At 50.8% G+C, this 12065-nt stretch overlaps 1 protein-coding gene across 1 annotated transcript in view; it reads left to right on the plus strand.

Moving 5' to 3' along the window:
- The window catches only part of GDF11 (growth differentiation factor 11), a 12523-nt gene extending 3023 nt beyond the window's left edge, over positions 1-9500 (plus strand). The window contains exons 3-5 of the mRNA XM_019668998.1: positions 6-329; positions 5274-5671; positions 6156-9500. Of these exons, the coding sequence (XP_019524543.1) occupies positions 6-329; positions 5274-5671; positions 6156-6536 (1103 nt within the window). The 3' untranslated portion in view covers positions 6537-9500. The remainder of the gene's footprint in view (positions 1-5; positions 330-5273; positions 5672-6155) is intronic.
- Positions 9501-12065: the final 2565 nt, after the last annotated feature.

Consider the following 12065-nt stretch of genomic DNA (forward strand, 5'->3'; position numbering starts at 1 on the left):
GGCAGCGGGGGCCGGGGGGGAGCGCTCGAGCCGGCCGGCCCCGTCCGTGGCGCCTGAGCCCGACGGCTGCCCCGTGTGCGTGTGGCGGCAGCACAGCCGCGAGCTGCGCCTGGAGAGCATCAAGTCGCAGATCCTGAGCAAACTGAGGCTCAAGGAGGCGCCCAACATTAGCCGCGAGGTGGTGAAGCAACTGCTGCCCAAGGCGCCGCCGCTGCAGCAGATCCTGGACCTGCACGACTTCCAGGGCGATGCGCTGCAGCCCGAGGACTTCCTGGAGGAGGACGAGTACCACGCCACCACCGAAACTGTCATTAGCATGGCCCAGGAGAGTAAGTGGACAGCGGGGCGCGAGCGGTGGGGTGCTGGCTCGGACTCTGGGAAAGTGAGCGCCTCCCGCACGGAAGCGGGGCGCTCCCGGGGGCTCCGGCCCAGAAGCCTTTTCTGCGAAAACTTGACGGATTGAGGGGCGGGGGCTGATCCATAGAAGTTTTTCGAGCGGTAGAGATGGGCTGCGGAGTTGTGTGCACGCCCCGTCCCGGGGGTGGGGTGGGGGGCAAAAGAGAGGGTTGCGAGATGCCTCCCTCCCATCCCACCCCGGGTGTGCAAAAAAGACTCGTGTTAGGGGGAATCTGGAACCCGCCTGCAGTGGAGGGGAAGGGACAGCAACTGAGTCCTGAAGGGCCGTGTTGGAGAGGCTGGAGAACAGAATCGGGAGGCTTCGGGACCCCCGCAGTCCCGGCAGGGCTGCAGTGCTCTCTGCTTCCCAATACCCGTGGCACCAGCTCTCCACCCCTTCCACGCTGGGCTCTGCAACGCACCCACCGGGCTGCAGAGTGCCCCTCTCCCTCTCCCAGGAATGAGATCTCTGAGCCCTGTTTCTCTCCCGGCAGGCAGCACAGCTGGCACCCATTCCACCCGGAGCCCTTTTGACACCTGGTCTCCCTAAGGGCCCGAAAAGCTGTGCCTTCTCGGTCCAGACCGAGCCCAGAGAACTCAACTCCATTGCACTGGGGCTAAGGGCACCCATTTGGCTGCTCAAACCTTAGTGTTCCATCCCTTATTCACCCGCCCTTACCCTCACCCGGACTTGAGGAGAGAGAGGAAGGACCTGGGGAGAAAAACAAAGAAATAGATGGGGAGGGTGGAGGAACCCAGGCATCCGAGCCCCTGGCCAAATGGAAGATGAACATGTTAATAGACTTGAGCTGCTTTGAAATTTTATGGCCTGGAAAATCCAGGCCAACGACTCCCCCCAACTCCTCCAAACTCCCCGGCTCTCCCAAGGGTCAGATGACTCCCATTTCCCCTCCCCCACTGAAGTCTCCCTTCCCTGCAACTCCAGGAAACCAAGCCTTCTCTTATTCCCTAGTGGTTTGGCAAAGTCACCCCCCCCCCAACACACACACACAACTGTTTGGTTTTATGACTCTGAACAGAAGAGGGGGGGGAAACTGGTTTATTGGCAGATGGGTCATAAAAAGCTGGGGGCTAAGGGGAGTCCTAGTGGCCCACCCCCATGGGAGAGGCACAGGAACCCAGGTGTGCATCCGGGAGGCAGAGTGCCTCATACTGCCACCAGTTTTTCAGTAGACCCCAGCTCGCCAGTTCTTGGTCAGGGCTGTAAAGAAAAGAAAACTCAAAAGGACTAGGAAACTAACTAATTTGGGGGTGGGGTGGGGGTGAAGGCCTGGGATCTGGTCTTGGGTTCCTCAGTCTCCCTTCTGTTCTTAAGGCTTCTGCTTTAGAGAAGTTAGGGTCAGTCTGAGACTGACTGAGGGCAGGGATGGGGGTGGGAATTAGTGAAACAGTTGTAGAGGAGTTTGCTGGAAGGAAGATGAAGGGTACAGAGGGAAAAGATCCTGTGGTCTATGTGGTGTAGTGTGCATGAGGATTTCCAGATGGCTGATAGAGCTGTGGGCTTCCCCTTGCCCCTTTCTAGCCCCAGCATCCCTTAACCAACAGGCATGAGCCCGGAGTTAGCCCTGGTGATGGGGATGAGGGAAGTGAACAGACTCTGCATGCCTGGATTGGGAAGTGCAGGTTAGGCTGGAGGGGGGCCGGGGGAAGGACACCAGCAGGTGAGGTTCTGCCTCAACTTCTCCCTCATGTCACCCTAGGACTTGGATAACTAGGGACTGGGTCTTCGGCCAGGTATTGTACGTCCCCTTTAAGAGCCAAGCTGAGCTCTTAAGAGAGGGAGGGGGAGTGGAGGGGAGGGGAGGGAGAGAGGGGAAAAGGAAAAAGAGACTTTTATAGTCTAATCCCCAGGGACCCGCTTTAATAAGAGACTTGTGCTCTGCTAATCGGGGGAGGTGTTTGTCAGCAGAGATGGCCTCCGCTCCCCTCCCCCTTCCTCCCTTCCCCCCAGCCCTCAACCCTGGACCCCAGCCCCCACCTCTCCTAGGCTGCTGTGCCTGCCCTAGTTCCCTCCACCCTCTCAGGCTCTCCCACCCCAGCCTTCATCCTGGGAACCCAGCCCCCTTGCCCTTCTGGGAGCCAAGCCCAGCCCCTCAGTTTCTCTCTCCTCCCTACACCAAGAGGCCCCTGTCCTCTCAGCCCAACCTCCTGCCCCTAGGCCTTCCAGCCTGGGTATGGAGAGTGTGCATGGGGTGGGGGGGAGGGGGAGGCAGTGAGCAGGGAGGGGGTTGGGCTTTTGCTGAAAATAGTGCAATGACCTCTCTCCAGACCAGCGCCGCCTACTAAACCTGACCTGCTGCCTGCCACCAACCCAATCAATCCAACACAGATGTGGCTTCTTCCCCTCCCCTTGGGAGCTGGGCCTTTGCGTGTGTTGGGGACTCTCTTTCAAGCCCCTTGTTTCCCTCTGTGCCTCTACCTGCGTCTCCTTTGTTCCTCCCTCTGTATCCTCCTGTCCTTTCTCTTCACCCCACTAGGCTTAGCTACCACCCTCGATTTGCTTAACTTCCCCCCAACTCCTTTTGAATCCCCCTTTCTCTCCCAGTGTTCACCAAATTCCAAGCTTACTTGTTCTCCCCCTACCATGATCTTCCCCCCTTCCTTCTCTCTTTTCCTTTCTCTGCCTCTCTCTCTAACCTGCCTTCATCCCCAACAGGCTTTTCTATCTCCCTCACCATCTCCAGTCTTTCCCTGTCTCCTCCCTTTGCCCTTTTCTTTCTCCATATATTGTCTTTGTCCTGTCCCCTTGTAGTACCTGACCGTCCCCACATCCACTGGGGGAGAAGTGTATGGGGATTCTCTGGGGTGGGGATGGGGGACTTTGCCTACAGGAACCAAAGACTTAGAGGGAGGGGGCCCTGGCGCCCAGTCCCCCATCTCAAAGCCTTGGGTCAGCTTAGGTAGGGGAGTATGTTTAGAGCTTAGAAAACTAACAATAAACCAACATTTGAGAAGCTTCTACAATTTTCACGTTCTTTATTTAATGCTCAGCACTCCTATGAAGCAAGGATTATCTGTTTCACTAAGTTTGGTGGGTAAAGTCAGATTGCTGGTTAATGAGGAGTCAGGCAGTGATTAAACCCACTTCAATTGTAGTCAGATAACAGTGTTTATATGTCAAGAAGAACTTTCAGGAACTGGCCTGTACAATTTAAGATTGGGAGGTTAGGGAAGTTCATTCAGCATGTATTTATTGAGCACTGCCTGGTGCTATGGGAGGGCACTAAAGCTATAATGATGAGCAAAACACACAGTATCAACACAGTGTCCACACTTGTGGAGATTAGTACCTTATGGGAAAGACAGGCAGGAAACTAAGACAATCCCTATGCTGAAATTAGGCATAGTATGCTATTTGAATTGTTGTCACTCCCCATCTCACCAGCAGCTTCCCTGCCCCAGCTACTCTCCTGAGCTCTGAATCTCCACTCCATGAACCCTACCCCATCGCACCGTCACTGCAGCTCCAGCAGGAGGATAACTGGGAGGATGACCAGTACCCTGGGATCTCAGAGAAGAACCAAGGGAAAGGAAGCTGCAGAGGAACTTTGTATCTCATGTCCTGAATATATGAAGATCATTAAGCACTTTCCTCCCCATCTCACTTGGAGGGTCCTCCTTCTGGAGTGTGGGTGGGGAGTACTGATGGGAGACCACAGATGCTATGTCCTCCATGATTATGCAGAACTCGGAGACCTGGGCATGATACATAAGGGCTTGGACTTCCTGATCATACTCACATAGCTCTGGAAGCTCATTCTTGATTCTTCCTCCCTCAGTCCATTGAGAGTAAAAACAGATATTCCTGTCCAATGGAAACATAATTTAAGGCATCCCCAACTGATTTAAGAGATTAGAAAGGGGAACTGAGAGGAGCTGCAATGGAGGCAGAGGCAGAAAATGAGAATCATCTTTTAGGCCCAAGAAGGGTCAATTTATGGTCCAGAACCAGGGGAAATAGGCCAAAATGTAAGGCTGGGATGCTAAACCTTTGTAAAGACTTACTGGCACTGGGCTAGGAAGCTCAGGGGAGAAAAGACTGATTACAGTTGATCTGAGGTATTGAATATTATTTCCAATGCTTTGGGCAAGTAGGAAGAAACAACATGGAGGTGGTTTTTTCTTTCTTCAAAAACTGAGGCAGCAATGGTGATGATGATGAGGAAGTAGCTGAGGAAACTGGTTCTTAGGTCAATGGACGAGGGAGTCGAATGCACAAAATGAATAGTTCCATTCTTCCGGGTGTTATTTCTAATGAGAACGATACAAGTAGCCTAGATCTGAAATCTGGTTTACTTCATGGAATAAATTTAGCTCATCTCCCTATCTGGACCCTGGGTTATCCACTTTCTGAGGCCATCTGTTTATTTTGGGGGGGGGAGGGGAGCGGAGGGGGGGGGCTCCACCTGGCCACCAGACAAAACAGCAGAAATAGGGCAAGGTGACCTTAGGACAGCAAGTATGATATGAGGTTTGGCTTCTGTGAAGACCATCAAAGGTTCAGAAAAAGTTGGAGCCCTACATGCTGGGGTAAGATGGAGAAAGGGAGGGCTGCAGGTGGAAAAATTCCCTAATAAACTATCTTTGCAGGTTACCTGGTAGAGAACCTATGCATTAGGGCCAACGAATTAGGGAATGGGTGTAGATCAGTAGGGCCTGATGGAGCCATCATCCCACAGGGAAAGAGAGGAGGCACTGTTCTGGGTACCAGTGACATGGTAGTCAACCAAACAGGCACAGAAGGGTGAGGGAAAAAACTCAGGCTGAGGAGTTCAAGTTGCCAGGATCACCCAGTGCTGCTGACCCCCTCCAGAAATGCCCTTTGCTGACACTGTACCCCCTTGTCTCTTTATCAGCGGACCCTGCGGTGCAGACAGATGGCAGCCCTCTCTGCTGCCATTTCCACTTCAGCCCCAAGGTGATGTTCACAAAGGTACTGAAGGCCCAGCTGTGGGTGTATCTACGGCCTGTGCCCCGCCCAGCCACTGTGTACCTGCAGATCTTGCGACTGAAACCCCTAACTGGGGAAGGGACTGCTGGGGGAGGGGGCGCAGGCCGGCGTCACATCCGCATCCGTTCACTCAAGATTGAGCTGCACTCACGCTCAGGCCACTGGCAGAGCATTGACTTCAAGCAAGTGCTGCACAGCTGGTTCCGCCAGCCACAAAGCAACTGGGGTGTGGAGATCAACGCCTTCGACCCCAGTGGCACAGACTTGGCGGTCACCTCCCTGGGGCCCGGAGCTGAGGGGCTGGTGAGCAGGGAGCCTGACATGGTGGCAGATATGTGTAACCTCCAGGAGTGTGAAGAGGGGTGGGGACCAGCATTATTTTTCTGGGGCCAGGAGCTGATTCCAGAGTTCGAGGGGGAGGGGAAGTGGTAGCTATCACTTTTCAGAGATCCAAGCCAGGCAACAGCTGAAAACTGTATTCCGAGTGAAGGTGTGAGTTCATGGGAGATCCCTGGGAACACAAAAATGGGCTGTCGGTGAGGCCTTGGGCCAAGAGGGTGTTCAGGGCCAGGTTGCCAGGAGAGGAATTAGGGAAGGTGAGCTGAAGGAGACTTGGTTAGCTGGCAAGAAACTAGGGCAGGAGATACGGGCTGGGGATGGGAGCAGCGGAAAAGCTAGAAAGCAGTGGTCTCTGTTCTCACGCCCCTGGTGAGGGGCAGGAGAGAAAGGAACGGGAGTAGGAGCCCTTCAGGGCTCTGTCACACCTCTTTCTCCTCTCCCATCCCAGCATCCTTTCATGGAGCTTCGAGTCCTAGAGAACACAAAACGGTCCCGGCGGAACCTGGGCCTGGACTGCGATGAGCACTCAAGTGAGTCCCGCTGCTGCCGATATCCCCTCACAGTGGACTTTGAGGCTTTCGGCTGGGACTGGATCATCGCGCCTAAACGCTACAAGGCCAACTACTGCTCCGGCCAGTGCGAGTATATGTTCATGCAAAAGTATCCACACACCCACTTGGTGCAACAGGCTAATCCAAGAGGCTCTGCTGGGCCCTGCTGTACCCCCACCAAGATGTCCCCAATCAACATGCTCTACTTCAATGACAAGCAGCAGATTATCTACGGCAAGATCCCTGGCATGGTGGTGGATCGCTGTGGCTGCTCCTAAGGTGGGGGACAGAGGATACCTCCCCCACAGACCCTACCCCTAGATCCCAGCCCTGACCCCCACCCCCCAGGCCCTAGAGCTCCCGCCACCTCTTCCCATGAACATCGTACCTTGTTCCCTGCTCAAGCAGTGTGCAATACAACAGAGGGAGGCAGGTGGGGATTGAGGGGTGAGGGGTTTGGAGGAAAGGGGGAGGAGGGGGCATGGTCAGGTGGGGAGTGTTTGAGGTTTGCAGGTGAGAAGGTTTGGCAAGAAGACAGAGAGGCGTAGTGACAGAGGTAGAGCAGAAGGATAGAGTCAGAGGAACACTAAGAGCAGCAATGAGAAGGCAAAAGGATAGAAAGGCAGAAGAGACAAGAGACTAGGCAGAGATAAACAATGAGAAAGAGACCGAAATGAAGTTAATAAGAGAAAGCCCTACGCCAAGCCTCCTTTCTTCCACTGGCAAGGTGAGGGGCTTGGTATGGTTTGGGGAAACCCCCTGACTACCATTCTCAGTAGGAGAGGAAATCAAAAATCCATTCTTAGCTTCTTCCCTTTCTCTCTCCAGCAGTGGCCGGGGGAAGGGCAGTGAGGGCAGGGCCAAAGTGAGGATTTGGGAATTTTATTTATTTATTTATTGTGACTTTTCATTTTTTGGTATTTGGCTTTACTGAAATAGAAGGGCCCCTGCCCACTGTGCCCCATTTGTCCCTTATTCCCCAAACCCTGTTCTCCCTCAATACCCACCTATTTAAGCACTTGTATAAAGCCTCCAGGGTTGGGAATGGGAATAGAGGGCAAGAGGGCTGACATATGGTGAAGTTTCCAATCCATAATCATCCTACTTAACCTTCCTGAGCCAAAGGGGTTGAACTGAATTCCAGCGGTCTTAGAAACAGTAAGAAGTTAGGGTTTAGGAGCTGGGGGGGTGGAGGCAAGAGCCCTCAACATCCAGGATCTGTGTGAGAGCCACTAAACTAACCCTCAGGTCCACTCTCCTAGTATTGAGTTGTTTAGCGAGAGGGAGTGGCCTGCTTATGCCCAAATTCCCCCAGCCAAGAGACCAAAGAGCCTGTGGAATGACCCTGCTTCCAGCCTCTATCTTCAGGTCAGTAAATAGAGATCCCCGAGTCCCTGGGTCTGGGAAAGGTTAGGAGGGGTCAAGAAAGTGGTAAGGAGGCTGAAGGTTACAGGGCGTTTGAATCCAAATCACTGCTCTGGGGTAGGGAATAGAGCCAGTAGACCAAGGTGGAAGGGATTCTGGACGGGGAACAGTTTAGTCCCCCAACCCCAAAGCTCAGGGTGGAAGCAGGGAGAACGAGGGAACAGAGTGTTTATAATTATTTTTATGTTTTATTTTTGGAATCTAGCAGTACCTGGCAGCAAGGAGGGGACAATACAGTGGGGAAAAGCATCTAAGGCCAGTTAGAGCAGAGGATGGAAGGATGGGGACTCCCTGGTTTGGAAGGCTAGGAAGCAGGCAGGGACTGGTTGCCACTCCAAGTCACGAGCTAGGCCTATTCATTCCTCCCACAAGCCTGGCCCACTCTCCTCTGGACTCACTGTGCCTCAGTTTCTTCCCCTCGATGGAATGAGAAATAGCAGCACCCGCCACAGCCAAGAGATGAATTCTGAGCACTTACCACGGGCACTTTATGGACATAAAATACCTCTCGCTGTGGGACACATAACCAGGGCACCAGAGTAGTGGTGAAGAGATGTGAGGCTTAGAGGAGTTGCAGGCTTCAGAGTACAAGTTCCCCTCTGCCTCCCTGCCGGACAGTGCCTGACGCCCAGGAGCTGAGAATCTCCTGACCCACACCCTACCCATACCTCACCACCAGACCTCTTGGCTCCCGGCAAGAGCCTAAAGGGTCAGGAGAGGAGAGGGGGGAAAAAAAAAACCTTCAGCAAAATTGTTACTCTAAGTAGAGCCAGCCGTTATGGGTCTGATGCGAACAGTACTGAACTAAAGCCCGAGCCGGAGAGCTGACCAGGAAGGCTTGTTCTTCCCAAAAGCATGACTCTCCCACCTGGCCCGGCCAGTGGAAGGGGCAAAGGTATGTGACCACCCTTGGGAAGGTGATGTTGGTGATCTTTAGCATCTTATTCCCTTTGACATAGTGAGAAAGTGAGATAAGGTGCTTTGGTACCACAATGGGCAGAGGCTATTAAGCATTTCAACTTGCCTCTTCCCATCTAGTAGCTATGCGAACCCCCAGCCTCTCCTCTCTGACCTGTTCTTCATCCTTCCTTCTGCCCCAATTTTGGAGAGCTGTCAACACTCTTCACATTTTCTTGGTGGAAGGAGAACAGAAGTGAAGAACAGAAGATGCCTTCTCCAAGGTCAAGTGCCCATGTCTCTTGATCTTGGCACAGGGTGGGGATTGGGCAATAGGCATCAGGTGACTTCCCTCTACAAATTCTAGAGAGCTGGGGGCATTAGAGTTGGGGATACTTAGAATATGCCCCTTTAATATCACCAAATAAAGGCCTCTGGGGGAGGGTCTTTCTCTTATGAACATAAATCTATGAGTTAAAGTCTCCTTTCCCTGGTCCTCCCCACCCCCAAAGAGATATGGGGGTGTAGCCCAGCGACTAGCTAGTGCTAGTGGGCACTAGCACTCCCCTCTCCAACCTTAAGATGTGTGTGGACCTCGCCAGTGCCCTCCGATCATAATTAGTGTAATTATTATTTACTTTGTGTATTTGTTACACTGTGCGTGATTGCCTTTGTTTGTTAAGGGTGTCTGAGGAGTACGGGGCTGACAGGGGCACTGGAATGCCGGGAAAGGACTTCTTCACTGAGATCAAGGATTCCAGGAGGGAACTATTGCAAACAGGCCATCAGGCAGTTTTCAAGTTATGTGACAGAGGGCAAAGATGGCCATAGGATGCTCTGAGTTTTAGGATGGTCACATGACACAATCCAGCACTTGAACCTGAGAAAAGAAAAATAAAAGCAGTCAAAGAGTTTCGAAATCAGTGATGAGATCTCCTCCCTATCCAAGCACCACATTTATACCTTGGAGACCAGGAACAGAAGAGGATCTGAGAGAGGATAAAAATTGGTGTTCAAGAACTAAGAAGGTGTGTGTGTGTGTGTGTGTGTGTGTGTGTGTGTGTGTGTCTTTGGAGCAAAGAAAAAACACAAAGGGCATCTGGGATGAGGGTTGAGACCTGCAGCCCAAGGGAGGGGACCTAGAATGACTATTCTCTGGAGAGCTTGATCCGGAACAGTCCCAAAGATTACAAAAACACTCTCCTAGGCTCCAGAGAACAGAAGATGTGAAAGTTCTCAAGACGATCCAGCTAACGTCTATCCTATTCTGCAGCTCCCTGATCCTAGGTGTCCAACGAAGTTTTACCAAAACCCCAACACCAAACTAACATAGCCATCCCACCTTGCTAGTGTGATTAATCACCAAGAGGGATTAAGTGTCTCAAAAAATTCTCCCATGTACCTAGGGCACACTTCCCAAGGCGTAAGAGTTGGGCGTAGCAAAGGAATCCTTCCTCACATTTTAAAAAAAGAAAGCTCCTGTGACATCGACCTGATCCAGAATGGGGAACAGGGCCAATGAGGGTTCAATGTGCCACCAAGCTTTCCCTGTCCTGTCAGTTCTGTCAATTCTGTCAATAGATTGACCCAACTACAAGACTGAGGAGAAGACAAAAGTGCTACATATTGTATCCTAAGGAACTGTATTCGCCACACCTACCCCTATCTTTTGGCCTGAGCTAAACATAGGTTTTCTCCCCCTACTGCTCATTGTTTCCTACTTTGAGAGGACACCCAGAGGAGACTGCAAGATGACTTTTATCCCCAAACATCCTCCAACCCATTGCATGAGTAGCTATCCTGTACTCTTTCTTTGCCCATTTAAGGCAGAAGCAGGGAAGTCAATGGCCCAGGCCACAGTGTCAAGCTTTCCTGCCAGTGAGCTGAGATTAAGGGAGTCATTAGGATTCCTGCCACCTTTTCCCACTCTCTGAACCCTCAAATGCACCTGCATATATGCTGTACACACAAACATACGCACAAACAAACTAATCCACTCAACCCCTTACCCTCTAGCTGGAACCTACTCAGGGAAAGGAAAATACAGTGTAAATCACCTAATAAAATTAAGAACTAATATTTATTGAACAATTACTATGCCAATTATGGTAAGCAAATTGTGCTGAGTATATATCAATTCTCACAGCAACCTTCGCAATACGGTTGCTACTAGTACAGTCTGGAAAGAGTCACAGAATAATTAAGTAATTTGCCCAGGGTTTCAGACCTAGTAGAGCTAGTGTGGCAGAACAAGGAATTATACCAAAGTAGTTGCTACACAATATTCCACTCTAATATATTCTATTAATGGTGATTTGAGAAGTGGAAAAACTAAAGGCAGGGACAACTGAGACAGGAACACCTTGGGCTCAAAAGGGTCTGCAAAGGTGTGAAGACTGCATAGTTTTCTAATTCCTTTGGAGGTTGAAAACAAGAAGTGTGGACATTAGCAGAAGAGGGGGAAAGTTAGTTTTTGATGGGTTTCAATAATCAGAGGTGAGTCACGCTGCTTGTCAGAGGCTCATAGAACAAGGGAAAGAGTAAATTCCTTCCCCTTCATCTGTTTCTCATGTTAGACATGTCAGCAGACCTCAACACCAAGAAGTCCTGTTCTTATTCACATCTTCGTTCCTACAGCCCTCACCCTCATAGAAGCTTCTAGCCTTGTATCTTCAGAAGTTCCCAGGAGTTGGGTTGGGAGGGAGGGCAGTTTAGAGTGATAGAGAAAAAGAATGATCCTAGAGAACCATAAAAAAGGTGCAGATTTACAGCCGTGGAAGCTACTTCCCTCCACATCTTTTATAGACACCCTCATTAAGAGCTTCCAGGTATGCAGAGAATGTCACAGTTTCAAGACAAAAAAGACAGCTTACCACATCTGGATCCTGAATCAGCTACACTAGGGACACTGGGGGATAGGAAGGAAGGGTGCTGAGATCCCAGATAAAGAATTGGATGCCTGTTAATGCCTTTAAAGGGGCTTACTATTTTAAGACTGAATTAGTTAAAAAAAAAAAAAAAAAAAGACATAGGCATCCTGAACTATTCATACTCAAAAAGTATGTGTGGAATGACTACAAGACAGGAAGAGGATCTGATGATCAGGCTTGGAGGTGAGAGACTTCTGACCAACATAAGAACAGCTGCTGGAATGAGATGAAAAAGGTTAGTAAAAAATCCACACAAATTGAGAAACACTGCATCAAGGATATAGGGAAAGTGAGCTGAGTCGAGGGAATGATTAGGCTTCAGGAAGAGAATCCTGGGGGGAAGGCTGAATACTTTTCTGGAAGGTTACAAAGGATAAGGAGACAAAATGAAGAAAACTTTTAAAGGACCCAGTGGTCCACTCCATTATCAGCATCTGCTTTATTCCTTTACTTTTTATTTCTACCATCCTTGGGTAGAAAACCCTTACTGAATCTATAATCTGTCTCAAGCTACAAAACAGAACTATTCTCTCTGATTCTGTTTACAGATAGAGA

This window comes from Hipposideros armiger, unplaced genomic scaffold, assembly GCF_001890085.2.
Source record: "Hipposideros armiger isolate ML-2016 unplaced genomic scaffold, ASM189008v1 scaffold_548, whole genome shotgun sequence".
NCBI lineage: Eukaryota > Metazoa > Chordata > Mammalia > Chiroptera > Hipposideridae > Hipposideros > Hipposideros armiger.